The 19,106-nt window shown below is 40.3% G+C and overlaps 2 protein-coding genes across 5 annotated transcripts; both read right to left on the reverse strand.

Moving 5' to 3' along the window:
* Nucleotides 1-516: 516 nt before the first annotated feature.
* Nucleotides 517-12,998, reverse strand: asxl2 (ASXL transcriptional regulator 2). 4 transcript variants are annotated; one of them, XM_026339358.1, is made up of 13 exons: nucleotides 12,840-12,998; nucleotides 11,437-11,519; nucleotides 11,214-11,216; nucleotides 10,407-10,515; nucleotides 10,069-10,210; nucleotides 8,743-8,861; nucleotides 7,590-7,710; nucleotides 7,203-7,262; nucleotides 6,694-6,854; nucleotides 6,443-6,539; nucleotides 6,242-6,347; nucleotides 5,352-6,078; nucleotides 517-4,917 (listed from the first exon to the last, which is right to left on the reverse strand). In XM_026339358.1, exons 1-13 carry the CDS (start codon nucleotides 12,894-12,896, stop codon nucleotides 3,085-3,087), a joined length of 3,618 nt encoding a protein of 1,205 aa, XP_026195143.1. In that variant the 5' UTR covers nucleotides 12,897-12,998; the 3' UTR covers nucleotides 517-3,084. The 4 variants fall into 4 exon arrangements, with proteins under 4 accessions (XP_026195143.1, XP_026195144.1, XP_026195146.1 ...); XM_026339359.1 differs by lacking the exon at nucleotides 11,214-11,216; XM_026339361.1 differs by lacking the exons at nucleotides 10,069-10,210; nucleotides 10,407-10,515; nucleotides 11,214-11,216; nucleotides 11,437-11,519; nucleotides 12,840-12,998 and adding an exon at nucleotides 9,593-10,005.
* A 178-nt stretch (nucleotides 12,999-13,176) lies between these two features.
* On the reverse strand, nucleotides 13,177-18,980 carry kif3cb (kinesin family member 3Cb). Its single transcript, XM_026339404.1, has 8 exons — nucleotides 17,387-18,980; nucleotides 17,189-17,290; nucleotides 16,860-16,982; nucleotides 16,408-16,526; nucleotides 15,769-15,885; nucleotides 14,817-14,931; nucleotides 14,157-14,335; nucleotides 13,177-13,918 (listed from the first exon to the last, which is right to left on the reverse strand). Exons 1-8 carry the CDS (start codon nucleotides 18,788-18,790, stop codon nucleotides 13,768-13,770), a joined length of 2,310 nt encoding a protein of 769 aa, XP_026195189.1. The 5' UTR covers nucleotides 18,791-18,980; the 3' UTR covers nucleotides 13,177-13,767.
* Between the last annotated feature and the right edge of the window lie 126 nt (nucleotides 18,981-19,106).

Genomic DNA, 19,106 nt, shown 5'->3' on the forward strand with positions numbered 1-19,106 from the left:
TACGCATGTGCGCACGCACGCTGGTTAAAGGCGCACCACTGCTGTAGTTGCTCTTACTTTGAATCATGGTTCTCAGCATAAAAACACTGCAGATGAAGCAATACGCACAGATGGAGTCCAATTCAAAGGAGGAAGCTTGTTAATATTGTAGTTTCATGAAGTTGGCTGTCTCAGAGACATGTTTCAAAGAAAAAGATGGTCAGAGGCAGAAAGTCAATTCAATCATGACGTGCAGATTGTTTTTTTATTTCTTAAATGCAAACTTGTTTGCAGATATGCGCCTTGGGAAACATGGTCAACATATGCCTTGATGTTTCTATCCACATAGGCTTGTAATTCTCATTTTTTGTGATAGAAATATATATTCTATATATTTTTCTGACATTAATAATAATTTGTTATACTGGTGATTCACCTATAAGTCACCTAAAATTAGTTTAACTTCTAAAAATGATGATTATGTGATGATATAGACAGTTTGAACTGAACTTCAAGTGAAACAGTAAAACAACAAAATGTTGCTCTTTTCATTATTTATTCATAATATTCTATAACTTCTGATAAAATACACTTTGTTTACAAGTGCTGATAACTATATTACATTCACCCAGAGCTTAAATGGAAACAATATGACAGACGTACACAATTAAACAAAATCAACGAGTGACAAATGTGACATTTTAAAAACGGTGGTGATTGCCAGTGACACTTTTTTCTATTCCCAAAAGCCGATTCTAAATGCACAAATGCAACAGGTAACTTCAGTGACAGTTTTCTCAATTCATGTTTCAGTCCTTATTAACATGAGATTTCAGCTGCTTCACAGCTGTGTGTTAATATTTTTAATTTCTTTCTGCAGTGCAATCATCACGTCTCCAAATCTACACGACTAAATATCCACACATCACATTCAACAATATGTTTATGGGGGATAAATTAAAATTGTGTTAACAGAATCAAACACATGTAACCCAGTTTTTGTGAAATTAATTATGAGGATAAAACTCAGATTCACTCCTTACATCTTTAAGATCAATATTCCACATGACACATGTCCCCTTTTAATAACAAACAAATCAAAAAATTGACTTGGAATAAGACTCTGACCTAAAAGATTTCAAAAGGTAATGACACAAGTGTAGACAGCTACAAGGAAACACACATTAGACAACAGCTCTATGGAAAAAATATTAACCGATGGATCCATGGAAAAACTTGGGCCATACAGAATATTAGATACCCGGGCAATTTGAATTACAAAAGTCAAGTTATTCTCTGTATGGTTGTCTGTCCAGTCTAAACAAATTATAGGAAAAGCGGACAGCCAATATATTAATATTATAGTAAATACCCTGTTGATTTGTCAAAAACAATTAGCAAATAGATTTTTTATATTAAAATATATTAATTAAAATATATTACTTTGATTAACTAGTCAGACATTAAAAACAAGTTCTGATTATTCAGTTTTCTTTAAGTTGACTTTGGCATATTACCTTGGAAATAATTGCTATAAAAGAGGCCTACGTTGCACCTCCAGGAGATCTCAAAATAGAAACGACGAGTCTTTATCTGCAGTCAACACCTGAAACCTGCTGAGGTAACACTTCACACTGGATTGTTTTTTTTGCACATTAATAAGTGGCAAAGTAAGCATTAATATTGTGTTAACCATCACCATAATGCACTTACAAGGTTGTAACAACACAGTGTACGCACCACTAATGTGCTTCTTGATCCCTGTGCATTACATCACTGTATATTATATAAACATAATACAGTATTTTTTTTGCGTGCGTACAATACTTTATACCACAAATATGGAGTATTGCCTCAGTAATCTTGGAAAGGGGCATTTTAAAGTGAAGTGTTATACCTGCTTGATAATTGGTGTTATATTGTACCTCCAGGCCATTTTGTAAACTGAAGCATGCCATGCTGAATCATACATGATAAAGCATTTAGCGTTTTAGCATAATTTACTGTTTTTCTTTATTTTCTTTCCATATTAAAAAATTATTTTGTAATAAACAACTAAATATGCTCAAGCGAGGTGCGCTACATGAGTACAATAAAATCAATGTCAACATCTAGGCATATATTGTAAATAAGCAAATATTTACAATGGAAACAAATCTTAATTTTATCCCCTTGTCTTGAGTGTTCTTAACTGTTCGCTATTAATCTATTTATACAGATATACAATGTGAGAAAACCCACTTGAAGCCAATCTGGGGGAAAAAACATGCAGGTGCGCACAGTAGGAAGTGACTTTAGACCTACGTCTGTCGCAGAAAAGAGCTAATTGTTCTCTTCCCTGTTTGAATTTAAGTGCTATACACGGTTACCATCTCATCTCCAGGTGGGTTTCAAGTGCTTAAGTCAAAAAACGTGATGTGCATACCTTACAAGTTGATTTTTATAAAGTGTAATTCAAAATTCCTTTTCTATTCCCTTTCCAAACCTTCACATGTTCTTTCCTTCTTAAATCTGTGTGTGTTTAGTTATAAATGTAAAGTTCTTTTTATATAAAACAGTTAATAAGAGCGCTTCCCTGCCATGCAAGCATAAATGCCAAATAGGAGGTACTCTACAACCAATGATTATCATTAGCGCCCTTTTATTTTGGCCTTTAACCCATGACGGATTAGGCCCTATAATAAAAAGTGTCAGTGTAAAACACAACAGTCATTATGTTCTACAAAAATACGCTCATTTGTCCCGCCTAAAAACTACACACACATATATACATATATATTTAAAAAAATAGAATCACACTAATCCTAGCAGAGTGCAAACATTGCCAGATTTTGTGTCACACATCTGACAGTACACAGACTGAAAACTGATTTGACATTTCTACCAAAAAATTGCACAAAACAACTTTTCTTAGATGTTGGTGAAATAAAAGACCATCCAGTGTAGATCCTTGCCTTTCAAACGGCGACCAAATGCTGGCTGTTCTGTCTGGAGCATGACTAACATGCTTCAGCCCATCCTGTTACGACCCTCAACAACCTGCTTCTTCCTTGTGATTCAACACAAATCAAACCACAGTGTCCTTTATATATTATTCATCTCATATCATCGTACCACTAAACAAGACACACACAGTTTTGAGGGGCCAATGCAATCATCGTGGCAAAAGGCTCCACACCCTTTGCACATGATCATTGCCTTCAATCGGCAGTAGCATTTAGACTGCACGTCTTCTATGTTGGAACCCTCTATGAACGACTGGTCAGGTGAGGCCTCGCCCTGGTTGCTGTGCTCTAACGAGTGACTGGCAGGTATGGTGGTGACGGTCACCGAGAAAGACATGACGCTCCCGTGAACGCCGCTGCTGTCAGCCTCAGTGGAGGATGTGGAAGAGCCGGTTCCTGCAGTGCTGTGGTTCAAAGTGTGAGGTACAGACATGCTGATAGTGCCACCGTAGCATGACGCTACCGCTGGTTCCTGATTATCAAGAGTTCTCTGAATTTGAAAGGCAGACAGCCGCTGGTGAGTGGGGTCCACTTGTGTGAAATATGGCTCGGAGTTTCCTTGATTACTATTGCAGAGTTCGAGGTGCCTTCGGTGTGACTGAGAAAAAGAGCTGGTGTCTTTGGCTGTTGCACTGGTACTGGTACTGTTATCGGCAGCAGCTGCACTACCCTCTGATCCAGGCTCAGTTTTTACACTGGAGCAAAGTGGAAAGCTCACCATTTCATCAGACTTGGTTATGGAGCATCCCTGCTGCTCTGTTTTAACTCCAGTAACAGGAGAGAAAACGTTTGTGGCTGGTCTTTCTTCCTTAGCCGCCTCCTCTCCTTCTGTGCTTTCCTTTTTTAAACTAGACACAGAAGTGTTTGGGATAGCAGACTGGTGCAGTTTTTTACTCTCAGGTCCTCGGCCGTACGTCGACACATTGAGCAGGTAATGTCCTGTCATGGCAGGTCTTGGCATTCTTTTACGACCCAAAAAGCCTACAGAAACCCTGGGTTTGTCCTGATGTTCTTCGGCATGCACCAGTTGATGGGCTTTATACTGAGAATGCTGAGCCACTAAACCTCCATAAGGCTGGCTCTGCTGGACTTTCCTCTGTATTAGAGCTTGTAGGATCTGCTCCTGAGTCTCTTTATCAGGAAGTTCCCTGTGATGTCGTGTGTAATTGGAGAAAACGCCAGTTACTCCTGGTGTATTGATTGGATGCTGATGGGATATCTGCTGATTAGCTCCATGCTCAAGAGAGTGTAATAACTTCCCTTTATTACCAGATGGACAGTTTGACATCTTTACTTCCACCTTGGATAGCGGTTTTGGGAGGATCTGCTCCAAAGGGACCTCTTTGCCCTGTAGAAGCTGAGTGACCAGTGGGTTGTTGGCAGGGATACAAGAGCTGGTCCTGGGTAATGATCCAGCAGGAGATGGGTTATCCTGTCCCTTAAGAGTATGCGTAGATGAAGCTTGTGTCGATGTGTTTCCACTCTTTAAAAAGCTATAGTGTCCTGCACTGACAGTACCAGCAGGATGACCTTTCTGTATGTCATCAGGCTTGCTCGAGCAAGAGCTTTGAGACCAGTTGGGGCTAAACTGATTAGAAGTGTCCAGTGGACAAGAAGAAGGTGTACTACTCTGACTGCTGCTGTTGGTGGCTGGTAGGCCAGTTATTGCCTGTGTGGATGTTGGAGTGGGGCTGGGTGATGACTGTGTCTGCTCACCACTGCCTCCTCCTGGCCCTGGGCCTGGCACTGCTCCCTTAGATATAGATGATACAGCGGCGGCTGCTACTCGCTGTGCTCGGGCGAGCTGAGCTTTGGCTTTGATGTCAGCCAAAGTACGAGCACCGGTACGGCCCGGGCTGCTAAGAGGGACAGGCAGGGGAGTCCTGGGAGAGACCTGGCTTGGTGACACAGGAAGAATTCGTGACACTGGGATCTGTCAAGTGCAAAGAAAAAGAAGTTATAGATAGATAGTTTATAGATACAGAGATGTAATAAATAAGAAACACCGCCCAAAGGTTAAGTTAAATACAAAAATTGTGTATCACATTATTGTGTCCTCCCTGCAGGACGTAGAAAATATAGGCATTTATTGAGGACGCTAACACAACTTGGAACAAACTGAAAATATAGATCAATGTTGGATAAATGGATTTTGCTTCACTTCTATGGACATTCTGATCATTTCTGTCACATTTATTTGCCATTTATTTCCATTAGAATCAAATCTAACTGCTGTGAATTAAGGCACTACTCTACTACAAAAGCAAGAACAAACCTATCAGAGCCACCTTTCAAGCCTACAAGTGATTTGTTTTTTATACTCAAAAGATAGATTAGAGGAGGCCAAATACGCATATGTATTCCTACCTTGAGTGGTGGAACTCTCTGGTTTGTTGTTGGTGTAGCGGGGCTGGATATGGATGATGCTGGAGGAGATATGGAGGAGACTGAGGACACTGAGGAAACTGAAGACAGACGGGGTCTTTTCTCTGGTGTCAGTTCAATGTCTGTCTCACTGAGAGATTTTCTTTTTAGAAGCTCTGTCGGTCCACCAGGCTCACAGATGACCTCCTCACTCTCCTCAGCAGGCTTTACCACAGACACAATCTGATCCTCTTTTAACTCTGAACCAGCCTTTGGTGGAAGGCTCTTCTTCTTCGGTAACTGAGTGAGTTTAGTTTTTTCCTCCTTGAGATCCTCTATATGTTCCCTTACAGGCAGTAAATCTGCAGTGATCTGTTCAGTCTGTCTCTCAGCCTCTGGCGTTTTCACTGGAGGCGTCGGCCCACACTGTGCTGCTGTGTTCAACTTACGATCCTCAGCATACTGTGAGCGCCGTGTCTTCATGGGCTCTGCGGTGGAGACTGGCTCTTTCTGAGCAGGCTGTGCTTTCAGAGGCTCCTGTGGTGATGTATGTGTTGGCTTCATGTCCTTAGCAGCAGAATCAGTCTGGCTGCCATCCTTAGTGCCCTTGGTTTCCCCTAGTGCTTGAGCAGCGGGTCCTGTCTGATGAGATGGGGACTTAGGCCTGGCAGATTCCTGATTCAGATCAGCTTTTGTCAGCTCTTTGGATTCTTCATAGCTGAGCCCAGAACTATACACAGAAGAATATGGAAGTTCAAAGGCAAAGAAGTAAATCCATGATTCACATGCTTTGTTTTCCAAATGTAACAGTGACTGTCTTTTAGATTTGGATAATATGGAAAAAAGAAGCAAAGTTTAATAAATAAGATTGTCAATAACAAAGAGGAACGTACTTTTCTCCGTAATAGTTTTCAAAAAAGGCCTCCTTCCAGTGCTCAACTTTCTTTTCCTTCTCAATTTCTTGACGCATTCGTAGCTGTAACTCAGGAGTAAATTCCCCTGTAAAAGAAAGTAGGATACTGTGTAGTCACACAAAGCCTCAATGACATTTTTCTTTGTAGATGATGTGAATAATGTAAAGTGGAAGTACTGACCCTCAGCCAGTCTCTCCTTCCAAGACTGTGCTGCTGATGTGAAGAACTCATTGTTTAAGGCAGAACTTGTGACCTTAAGAAGGCCGTCCATGCATCCCTGCGGACAGGAGGCCCAACATTAAGACTAGCATCGTCACATCATCATCAGTGCATTATACTGGAAAAATGACGTGGGATAATACTGCATATGCAACAGTTAGTGCTAGATATTGTAAAACAAGCATAAAAAGTATGTATAATTTTAGAGCCACCTGCCGGTCAACTTCAGGGAGAAGTTTTAGCAGCTTCTGTTGACAGTCGGGGGGCAGAACAGAGAAGGTGTGCTTGTTGATGATTGCTCGCAGGTTGGTGTTAACCAAAATGGAGTCTGGTGTCTCCACATCTATTTTACACTTGGTACGTTTTATCTGCCCTGCAAAACAGCAAATACATACACGTGAAAACAGACTTAGCAGTGCAAAAACATAAATGTCTATCTGACATTGACAAGTAATTTACACCCAAATGTAGTCACTGTTCAGAAAAATTTATGGAAATGCTAATGTCTTGTCTAATCACAATGAATTAAACATTTTAATTGTGTGTGTGTGTTTTTTTTTTTTTACAGCATAGCATACAGAAAAGAAATATGTTGTACCAGGTCTTAGCAACAGTCTTTTCATGATATTTGATAACTGTAAGAAAAATCGAGACCCATCACTGCTGTTCGTTTTAAGGTTTCCACATAACTTGATTAAATGAAAGAACATATCTGACTTACCTGCACTGAGGCGGCTCGCCCTCTGTGAAACCTTCCTGGGTACAACAGGGTGACATAAGTCTGTTTGGACAGAAGGAGAGGAGCGGTAGGAAGAGTTGAGAAAATGCAACTGTTTCCACATTGAAGATGACAAACACATGAGTTATGTTTGAATAATGAAAACATTGCCTTTCATTGTCTACTTCTGATTTACAGTAATAACTGGAGAATAGCTAGAAACTGCATCAAAATCACTGGGTGTAATATCATTCAACACCAGTAAAATATCCCAACTGGAAGAAAATGACACCTCAATTCTATGAGTCGGGTGTGCTCATAGATTGTTCAAGCCCAGCGTGCAACTAACAATTTCATTTTGCATTTGACAATTTAATCGCTGCCACCTACCAGTCTTTGTATTAATATTGTCAGTCATATCTTTGATTGATTTCAGAAGCAGTCTGGGACTGGAGGAGGTTGGCATTCCCCCCTGTCTGCGCTGGTTTCTCTGCTGCTGCTGCTTCAAGGCCTGAAAATATGCAAAAAAAGGGAAGGAACAAAAGCCAAATAGCATGAGAAAAAAAGAAGAGTGTGAATGTGTGTAACCTTCTGTTTCGTTGCAACTACACCCCCAAGGCCATTAGCCTGGTTAAATAACAGCTCAATAACAATGTGGCAATGAAGCATAGGTTGCATAACACATAATGTATGAATTATCTCCTCGTTATAAAAAGTCTGATCACCTCACAAACACAATGTCAGATTAAAGCCATCTAAGATCATTGTGTGTCTTTCTTTTGTTGCAGCTGATTGTAAATGTACATTACATTTACATGTATAGGAAATAATACACAATAGGTCTCCCTGACAATAGTATTTTGGCCAAACTGCCATTCTTTTAGTGTTGCCTACGTATTGCCTTATAAATGAAAATAAATTGGCCCTACAATGCTGAAAATTCCACACCAGCACAGATAGAGCGAATTACAATCTGTGCAATCAAGTGAAATCAAATTAAATGGAACACAAAAGGCACAAAGCAGCCAAAAGGAAAATGTTGAACAGGTGGATTATGAGAACAGTATAACTGTAAAACCAGCTATAGGCATTTTTCCCTGCTGTCTCATTGTTTCCAAATAATCGGCACAAGATGTTAAACAGACACGGAGTGGAGCAATAATGAGTGCCTGCTGAAACACCAACACGGGCTGTGTACATGTAGCAGAAGTTCAGATAACTGCAGTGAAATCTGTAGTAAAAAGTGTGACTGAATATTTTGATGTGGATTAGAGAGGTATAAAAATATCTAAACACACATTTGATATATCACTAGAAAATAAAATGTAAAAAAACAGTAGTCTTAACAGTAATAATGTTTCTCTGTGTTACAGAGAGAGGTGGCAGGGATTTTCATGGGTGTGGCAGGAACTCGTCTAACATCTGAGATGCGTCCTTGCACAAATAGTGAATATCTTAACAGCAACAAGAAACTATTGAAATGAGTGTTTAAAAAAAGAAAAAGAAGAAAGAGAAAAATAAATATAAAACCTGTTTCCAGTACCTGTTTCAAAGCTTTCTTGCTGTGTTTCTGAGAGGGAGAGATGAGCTTGCTGGTGGGGACAGAGGGCGACGAGCATCGAGGCTGTGGAGACGACGGCTGTGACTGCAGCTTGGAGGGAACTATGAAATACAAAAGCACAAAACAGAGGTTACAAAATCCACTTCCTGAGGGCGGTGTACAGAATTTAGCCCATCATGCTTTTGTTTTGACTAAACTGAAACCAATACACTGCACAAAGAAGTATATTACATTACCATGCTAAAATATCGTATTATTAGAAATGGGCTAAAGATCTTAACAGGACGATTGTTCAGCCACCTACAACAACCACTCCCATGTCTCAGCTATTTCTAATAAAGAAAACTTTTCTACATACCATAGTTGTCCCACTTGTTTCTTTTTCGATGCACCTTAATTTGCATTTGACTTTGTGGTTCTTTTCATCGATTTGTTTAAAAATACAACAACGCTGGAATACTCCCACTCAGCTATATAACCAAGGTTATTTGCTTGGCAATTTCTAACTTGTGCATTATGAGGAAGTGGTCACGGGTCATGCTGAGAAAATACAGTTTCCTGTTTTAACAGTCACTTAAAGTATTCAAGTGGCAGAGAGAAATAATGAGAGTCAGCAAGATCACATCCTGAGCAAAACAAAATAACTGGTACTTGACGCTAAGCTAATTTCTCTGGATCTGCACAGCGATCTCAGGTGTGCAATTAAAAACAAAGCAATAAGTTGGTCCCACAGACACACAGAACACAAAGAGCTGCTGTGATGAGATCGTCAAGTGCAGACATTTAGCGAAGGACATTACGGCCACAGCATATGTTTAAAGATAAAACCCACCTTTTGCTATCATCATATTTGATGCTCAGTGTATTCCAGGAAATATGTTGTGATGATATGTTGTAATATATGTTTGTGGTGAAGCCACTTTCCCTCAACTTGCTTCATCTTCTGCTACTTCAGCTGGTTTCCTGTGCTTCTGCAATGACTTTTAACAACGGCTGAGGAGGGGCGTCAACTCGTGTTGACATAACAGAGCTACTTAACCAATCAGCTAAAATCCGCTAATAAACACACATACATCTAACTTATTGCGTTAATACCTACTGAGTCTACTGTTAATAGAGAATGTGGTATCTTTCTCTTTATTAGTCCTACCTAAATGATTGCTGAACACCAGTGCACAGTGAATCGTGTGAGCCAATAAACATGAAATATTGGATACAGCAGTATGTACACTGGTTATTAACAAATAAATATATGTGATGCAGTGGTGTAAAAAGTGCACAAGTTATCATGTATACAGTGCACAGTACCTCTCCGCATCCACCTTCCACTCCTGCCCTCTTGAGCGATGTCGCTGCTGCTGTTTTCTGTGCTTTGGGAGTCAGACAGATTGTCACTGCTCTCCTCAGAGCCTTCATCAGACAGCTCCTTGGCCACATCTGAAATGTCCTTCTACATACAAAATAGGGCAAATACAATAGTAATATGTTTTTCCTTTATTAGCATGTCATAATAATAAACACATCTCCCTGTCTCCAGTGACCAAAATGGCTAAAAACAACAACTATCTTTCAGTTCATAGTTGGCTTGTTCACATTTTCTAATGTTACAGATCAGAATAGTGAAAGCTGCACTGTGTTGAGCAAACCTTTAGTGTGTAGACCCCCATCCTGCCTGGGACTTTGTAGAAGATGCCCTCCTCACCACGAGAGTTTGTGTGCAGCATTGCATTCAGACATGCCAGCGGCGAAGTTCCACTGGAACATGACAGAAAAACGCAAATTACACATCTGTTTCCTAATAAACTCAACAGCTGGAAGAAAGATGCACGAAGGGTAAGGACTGATCTGATATCTGGGGAGAAATTGCTATCATGCAGCAGGGGGACACATGTGAGTTCGGTTCAGAATCACATCAGTAGAACTATGTGGAAATTTTCTCTTTGTTTTATAAGGAATCAGTTGCATAACATTGATTCAAAGCTAATCTAATCATTGTAAGAGTCTGATATTCTCAGATTACGCTTGTCTGACATGAAAACATCTGTTGCATAAAAATCATGACTAGCTCAGTCAACCTTTGGCTCAGTTATGCAAGAAATCAAGATGTACATATTGCAACTAGTTTTTTCCAGCCTGCATCTGTCATATTGTACATGGTGTAATGTAAATAACTTACCATACACTATGTAACATATTCAATTATTTATCCATTTAGTAAATTACACGCGTACAAGTCTTGCAAATGGTGATGAATAATGAAAATATTATCGTTTTTATGCAACAGGTGGCTTTAGGACATCATAGTGATAATATGAAGGTGAGTCTAACACTGCATCTTTATGCAACTGAACCTAAGATATGTTACTGTTAAAAACATGCAAAAGGTAAAACCAAACAAAGTGGCATTGCAGTAAGTCTGTTAAGGTAAGGGATGGGGGCTAACATTTTCTTACCTTCTGGATGAGTACAGTGACAATGAAACAAAAGGAAATGGAATAATTATTAACCGAGTCAAATAATTGTGACTATGTGACTAAAAAAAGGAAAGTATATGACATGAGCACTCAATATCAGTGTGAGAAAACTGCAATACTCCTGCTGTCATGAGGATGTCTCCTAAAAGAAGGGCATTTGATGTGGTACACATATGAAGAAGAAAAAGAAGAAACTGTTTACCTTATTTCTTTAAGCCGTTCTCTTTGTATCACCTGCAGGATCTCTTTATGGCTCATGGGTGTGTTAGGGTATTTCTCCAAAACCTTAAAAAACAACAACAACAATAAAATACATGACAGATTTTACAGGTGAAATGAGAGTGGCCTTCACAAAACAGAACGTACTGTAAATGCAGCATACTGAGGTTTCCACAGTCTTAATTCCCTTGATTGTAGAATAGTGAAGACCACAAACTTTGTTATAATATTGTGGTTTTTTGACTGTATTAAATTGTGATACTGACATTGCATGTCGTTGGTCCACTCTCTGCACCAAATCTGGCAGATTTACAGTTATGATAATAATAAATAACAACAGGTTAACTCCTCATTTTAACAAAATGGCTCGGGTGGGAAGCATTGCCATGTTATAACACGAACAGGGAAAGCTCACTTTGATAAAATGTTATTAACTATAAAGCAAAAACACACTTTACAGTTCAGTATCATTAGAGACTTCATCATTTAAAAATCTGTGGCATTGGACAATGTTGGTTTTATTCTACCTTTCATATTTTGTGACTAGTTGCATATTCCCACCTTACTGTGGTATATTAATCTTAGTAAGACTTAATCACTGTTAATAAACTAACATTATTACCATTTATCATCCTACATCATGTACTCAGCAAAATAGCGAGTAAGTGCAAGTTATGCGAGCTAAATAATTGTCGTAATTAAATCAGAGCATCACTGGACAGTCCACATGAGCAGGCTTCAGACGTGAAACTGATGAGTTAGTGGTTGTAAGTTTTTATATGTTTATATGTTGAACTTACTCGTTAGCATGCTAGACAGCTAGCTATGATGCTAGCTATATTCATTACTGTAGTTTGACATGTCGCCAAAACGCTGACATGCAACACGTGCTAACGCGATCATCTATTATGTGGTTATGGTAATGTATGGATGATTACTAAATACGAGCATTTTACATTTAATGTGTTTTACTCGCAACTCGTGTCAAACAAACTTGTTGACCAACTGACTTGCGCTAGCAGGAGCTAGCGTGCTAGCCTAGCTAGCGCGCCACACTGACGTGACTACTTCACGGTTCCTTCATTCCGCTTCGAATTAGGAGACCTGTCGCCGGCACCGCCGGGACGCGGCACACAGAGGGGTGTCGGGGACATGCTTGGGTGCACACAGCTGACGGTCGTTTCGCCGCATTTATGCTCAACGCTGACATATGGGGCGAGCTAGTGACGGCAGCTTCTCCATGTCTGCCCGTCAACACAGGCCCTGCGCGCTGTACGCAACATTTCGTCTTCCCAGCAGGTCATGAACTCATAAACACAGTTGTACAAGTGGGAGCGTTCAAGGAAAACAACCACAACAAATAGCAGGTAAAAACACCCAGAATACCGTTTTAGCGGCTTCCGCCCACGTCCTCCCCTTCTTTTTCTTCTGCCTCTCCCTCATTGTGGATGTCTTGTTGCACAGTAGTGTTGAATTAGTCTGGATCAGTTGAAATGTTGCTTTAGTTACCGCGTAAGATCCACTCCGTCTGCCATGTTGGACTTACTGTAAAGAGTCATGTGACTCCGAGGGAGACGTCACCTTACTGTATGTGGCTGCTTTTGCAAAGTCCTCAAGTTTTTCCCAACACATATATTTAAACATCTGTCAACTCCAGTTATAACCAGAGGCTGCAGAATGACCGCATCTGTTGGGGGAAATACAGCAGGCACTTCAAGGACATTTCAGTTTATTGTCATGTGTAAGCAAATGGCACAATTTCACAACTATGAAAAAGTAAGGCAGCGAATCAAGAGAGCACTGCAAGCTTTCTTCACATTTTTGGCTCACAATTACTTTAGCAAAAAATTCAGCAACAATTTATGTGCAATGCATACAGGTTAAACAGGGTGGCCCCCAAGTCTCGGAGCCCTCATCATCCTCCACATACTGTAGTATTTTCACTTAAAACTAAGGCAAACTGAATTTTTGCTGTCTAATAAAAATTAAATTGAATTAAGAACTGCTATTTTTTTAGCTGTGCTAGCCAAGAGAAACTACAAGGTTTAGGCAACAGTAGGAAGAAGCCAGCAAACAGTGAAACATCACTTGAAAGAGCTCCACTGCATCCACATAACAGTCATTATTTCAAAATGAATGAAGCATGTTTGCCTTTCCAGTTAAGTGAAATATATGCTTACCAAGTGATTTAACATTAAAAAATAAAGAGGAAAAAAATAAATTAAAGCATAACATTTCCACTTCCATCGCCCCTTAGCCAATACGCAGTCCTTGAACGACGGCCTGCCCTATAGTACAGGTGTTGTGAGACATATCAGGGGCTTGTCTGAGCTGCACCTTCCAGCGGGAGATATGCAGCAGAGGATGGTCTTTGTCTCTGAGAGGGAGAGAAGCTCTGAGATCCTGATGTCAGAGTGGTGGATGATGAGGATGATGTGACAGATGCTGTTTGTGGTGCCTGATACCTGTAGATCATTGGTTTGATTAGATCAATATTCGATTGTCATTGTTGCACAAAATGGTAATTAAAGTACATTGTAAATAACACGGTGGATTCAGCATGAGTGCAAGATCTAACACCATTCATGCTAATTCTTCACACAATTGTGCTATTGCAAATTTCATGCTTATCCTAATTAATGCTTCTACAGTGGGTCTTTTCAACATCTGCAAAACATATGGGTTTCTCTGATGTTCTCTCACCAGGACTGAGATTTCCTGACCCGTGATGATGCAGTGGCTCTCTCCCTAACAGGAGGTGTTGCCAGAAAATCCCTCAGCAGTCTGGGCGTGAAGGCTCTCTCCAGGTGAGCTCCATTAAGGTTCAAGGTGAACATGGTTGGTGGAGACATGTCTAACTCCAAAAGCATGATATTTTCAGCCTGTCAGAACAGATACAATACAATTATAAGTTATAATACAATATTACATAGACAAATGTATTTTTCAAGATGGCTTCCTGCTGTGTTTCAAATGACAAATTAATGCATTTTTGTTGCATTTGTTTGATGAAAACACATTTTTATTTACATTTATACATTTCCAGGAAAAATTCAAGTATATACAGAACAAAAGGGTGCAGTCTAATTAGAGATGTATTGTACAATTAGATTATATTATATATCATTCTAATTATTAGTCAATACTGCATACTTTGCTGTTATTTGAGACTTTATTGTATCTGCTTTGTGACACCCCAGTGATCATTCACCAGCAAAACTTGCCTCAGTTAAATGGTTTCCATGGCTACAGTCATCTTCACATCCTTCAACAAAGGTGTCTTTGAGCATGACAATATGCTACATAAACAACTTTTTCTGTTGTACTTTAGCCATCTGTCCTTGTGAGTGTCCTAGCACTGACCTGGTATCGAGATGGGGCCCCCGTTGCCGTGGCAACAGCCATCTGTGCATACTGGCTTATTGGCCTCTTGTATCCCACAGCTGAGAGCGGCCTTCTCTTGACTTGAGCGGGTTCACTGATATAAAGATACGAGAAACAAAAAGTTTGGAATCTGTTATTTGCCCGGGGTAAAAACTGAGGTGCAAACGTCTGAAATCACATGTGCTCTATAAAAATACCCTGTCTCAGTAAAGCAGAACACACAAGAGGCTATGGTGTCAAAAATCCTTTGTATAAAAATATATATCTATTTATCTGGAAAGGAAGAACACATCAAGTACAGTATAATATGTAAGGCAGGAGTCTGCTACTGTGACGCTCATGTGGACTGGAAAAACTCTGTTGTCCCCTAGTGGTAGCATCAAAAAAGACAATGTCAGCCACTGTGCACCAAAAAGCCTTTTGCCATTTAAATAATTTGAAAGACACCATAATCAGGTAACATTCCACAAAACTAAACACCAGTGTAGGCCTAATTATGCAATTCTTTAAGAGACTTTTAGTGAATGTTTTTATTTTTTGTTGTGCAACTTCACTGAGTGTCATCAGTTTATACTTCTGCTACTGATTTTCTTCAATTCCCATAATTCTGACAGGCAGTTCTCAAAGAGGGAACATGCTGGCCTGTTCAGGTATGATATATGGAGGCCAAAAGTACTATAACAACTACAAGAGACTGTGGAGAAGAAAAACTCACACCATATATTTAAAAAGGAAAGATGTAAGTTTGTGTAATGATATATTCAGGTAAATATTGGAGCAGACATTGGTATCTCTGCTGATTTTATGAGAGATTTCACCCAGTAGAGCAGGTTTATGCCTTAAGAGATCCAGCACTGATTTACAAGTTTTGTCTGTACTTAATGTACCCTTACTGTTTACTATGTCAGTAGTTTTAAATTAATTCACTGACCTCTCTGATGGAATCACCGGCTGGAGTCTCCACTGATCCTCCTCACTGTCAAAGTACAGCCTGTTCATAATCTTGTTCTTTTCCTCAGGAGGTATAAAATTCTCAATTAAAAGATATCTGTAAAATGCAATCAAAGTGAAAGTAGGTGTCAGCTGAGGTTACACAAAGAATTTCATAAATAGTGCTTAAAAATAAATGAAAAGAAAAAGCCAATTTGCTACAGAGTTAAAGGAATGGGTATTTAAAATTAAATGTAAATATATCTGATGTTTAATCAAATATTAAAGGTAAAATAAGAAAAAAAAGCACAGGACAAAATATGACATTACATATAAACTCACTGGCGACTTTATTAGGTATATCTGTACAAGCTAAGCCAATCCAATACAATAGCTTTGCCATAAATTCTACTTTTAGAAGAATATAATTTTTTGTTGCAACTGTCAGTAAGGTGATAATACCACTATGTGTTTATTATTAATGTACAGATACCCAGTGTTTATTACACACTGGGTATCTGTACATTATATGAATGTATTATATTATGTGTGGCCACCTTGTTAATATAAATAGGACCAAAACATAACTAAGTGACCAGTGAGTGTGTGTGTGCATTAATAATGTGGGCAATGTACTTACTTGTACTTGAGTTCTCTTGTGAGTTCATTCTGGGTCTGTTCAAGCTCTTGTCTGGCTACGATGTGCTCGTCAATGACATCCTTCATCTCCCCCTTCACCAGCTGTAGTTTTGTATACAGCTGAACAAAACAGGGATTTATTACTGATTTCACCATTACTACTTAAAAGCCTACCCTAAAGCAGAATATGTGTAGTTGTAATAGATACTGAGAAGCCTTTTGTTTGGCCATGAACATGTTCTCCTCCAACGAGAAATTATTTCAAATGCCGAGAAGTAAAAGGCCCTTTTACGAGTGAGTCCAGAGATACCTGGACTCAGTCGTTTCAGCTTCCCTAGAGATGTCTCTCTCGGAAAAATGATACTTATTTGCAAATAACATTAACTGATTAAATAATGGTTAACTGCCTTGTAATAATGGCATTGGGAATCATCTGTGGGTGAGTCATCTTACCCTCCTCAGCTTCTTTGTCTTTAGTTCCACCTCCTGCTGCAGGGAGGAGAACGTTTCTTTCATTTCTAACGTCTCCTCATCCTGCACCATCATCTGCTGCTGGATCTCTCTCTCTCGCCTTATCTGCAAATCACATAAACAGTCAGCTCCATTAAAGCTGAATGCAAATAACACACCCTTCAAATAAAGGTAATTTTCCAAACTTCTTCCTATGTAAGTTCGGATAACCCACAACTACAATGTCTATAGTTATTATAGATATAGTATAATTGGTATTGTTGAAAAAATACAAGAAACTATTGCTATTACTACATTAAACTCTAATTTACCTGTTCTGCAATCTCTTGCCTCTTCAGTTCCAGCATTTTCTGTTGTTCATTTGTGTGATCAATTATAGTCTTTCCTCCAACTAACAGCTTACTCTCCATAGCCTGTGAACAAAGACATACAATAAATTATTTATGCAAATTTCTTTTGTTCCACCGGTGTCTCATTTATCAGACACTGAATCTGATCTTAACCACTACCTTATACTTCTCTATCATCTTCTCCAAAGCATCTTGATCCCACTGCAGGTCCTCTACACTTTTTCTGTTTTCATTCTTGTTTTTTAACTTCTCACTGCTTTCCTGGCAGCTGAGAACCTTTGGGATGTCAGCTCCCTCTTTCATGTAATTTGTCACTTCTGATTCCTCCTCGACAGGCTTCCAAACATCCACATCCCTCTCTTTCAGGATCTCCTCTTCCATACCAGCCAAACTTTTACTCAGCCTTTTGCTATTCCTTCTCCTCCTCCTCTCTTTTGCAAGCATCCCTCGCTCCTCCAGCTGGGCTTTCAAGCGTGCAATCTCCTCCTGAAACTCCCTCAGCAGGGCATCTTTGGGGTCCTCGTTAATCCGAGGTTTGTTCTTTATGTTCTTGGCCCTGCTGGCGTACCTCAGTGTGGCCAGGGATTCATCAAAGTTCTTGTGTGAAGGCCCCACTGTGGCTAACATGACAGTCTTTGCATTGCCACCCAGTGAGTCTTGGAGCAAGCGGGTCAGTTTGGAGTCTCTGTATGGGATGTGGGTGCTCTTTCCATCCACCAGAGCTGAAATGACATTCCCTAGAGCTGAGAGAGAGAGGTTAATTTTGGCTGCCTCCTTCAGGCGCTTGCCTTTAGCACCTGTCTTGCTCTGGCGCTCGCTGCCTGCCAGGTCAACCATGTTCAGCTTCCCAACACGAATGTGATCCTCACCATCTGGCCCTACTTCGCTGCACTCCACAGTTACGACAAAAATCGCATGAGACCGAGAGCTGCGTTCATTCATGTTGGTGAACCCCACAGACCTGGACTGGTTCCCAATGTTCATCACATGTTCGATCTCAGTGGCATTCTTTGTCACCACTGAAGACAGATCTTTCACATAAACCCCCAAATCCTGATTTTCCTTAAGCTCTAGTTTCTTGTTGTTGTCTTTGCACAACAGATCTCTGATTTCCTCCTGGTAGATCTCCAGATACGATGACCTCACCAGGTATTTCTGATTCTGAGTTCTGGATATTTGTGTGAAAATGTGCTGAAATGAATTTGGTATAACCCCTCTCCTCTCTGGGTCGTTTGAAACCCCTTGCATGGTGAATGTTTTACCTGTCCCAGTTTGTCCGTAGGCGAATATAGTCCCGTTAAATCCCTGGAGCACAGACTCCACCAGAGGTCTCACTGCATCATCATAAATGTCGCTTTGTTTTGAATCCCAGCCATACACAGAGTCAAACGTGAACACTTTCATAGGCTCGTCGGGTGGTGCCTTCGGGTTCCTGATGGTGATCTGCCCCAGCTTGTCATCAATCTCCAAAATGTTTTCACAGTCCGCTATCTCCTCCCTCCTGCTGAACGGTCGGCAGCGGACCACCACCCTGACCGCCTCGCAATGTTTGGTTTTTGACATTTTGGTTATTAATAAGGCATAACTATCCTCACCGCGTTAAAAAGCCACGATCTTGGGCGGTGGCCACAATTTTGCACGTCTTTCCTCCTCCATACAGGTGCAACAGAGAGCGCCAGTCAGACACACCCCATGTGGGCCGACTTGAGCCGCTTTCATCCCGATGAGCGCAGCGCCTCCTCCGCCCTCAGCATCCTTCAGATAGGAAGCGATGTCACAAGATGTTAAAGGATGCTGCTGGAGAAAACCAGGCAGCCAGCTCGGCCCTGCCCACACAGCATCCACGCCGTACACACCCTGCTCTGCGGACAATGGAAAT

The sequence above is a fragment of the Anabas testudineus genome, chromosome 22 (assembly GCF_900324465.2).
Source record: "Anabas testudineus chromosome 22, fAnaTes1.2, whole genome shotgun sequence".
NCBI classification, from domain to species: domain Eukaryota; kingdom Metazoa; phylum Chordata; class Actinopteri; order Anabantiformes; family Anabantidae; genus Anabas; species Anabas testudineus.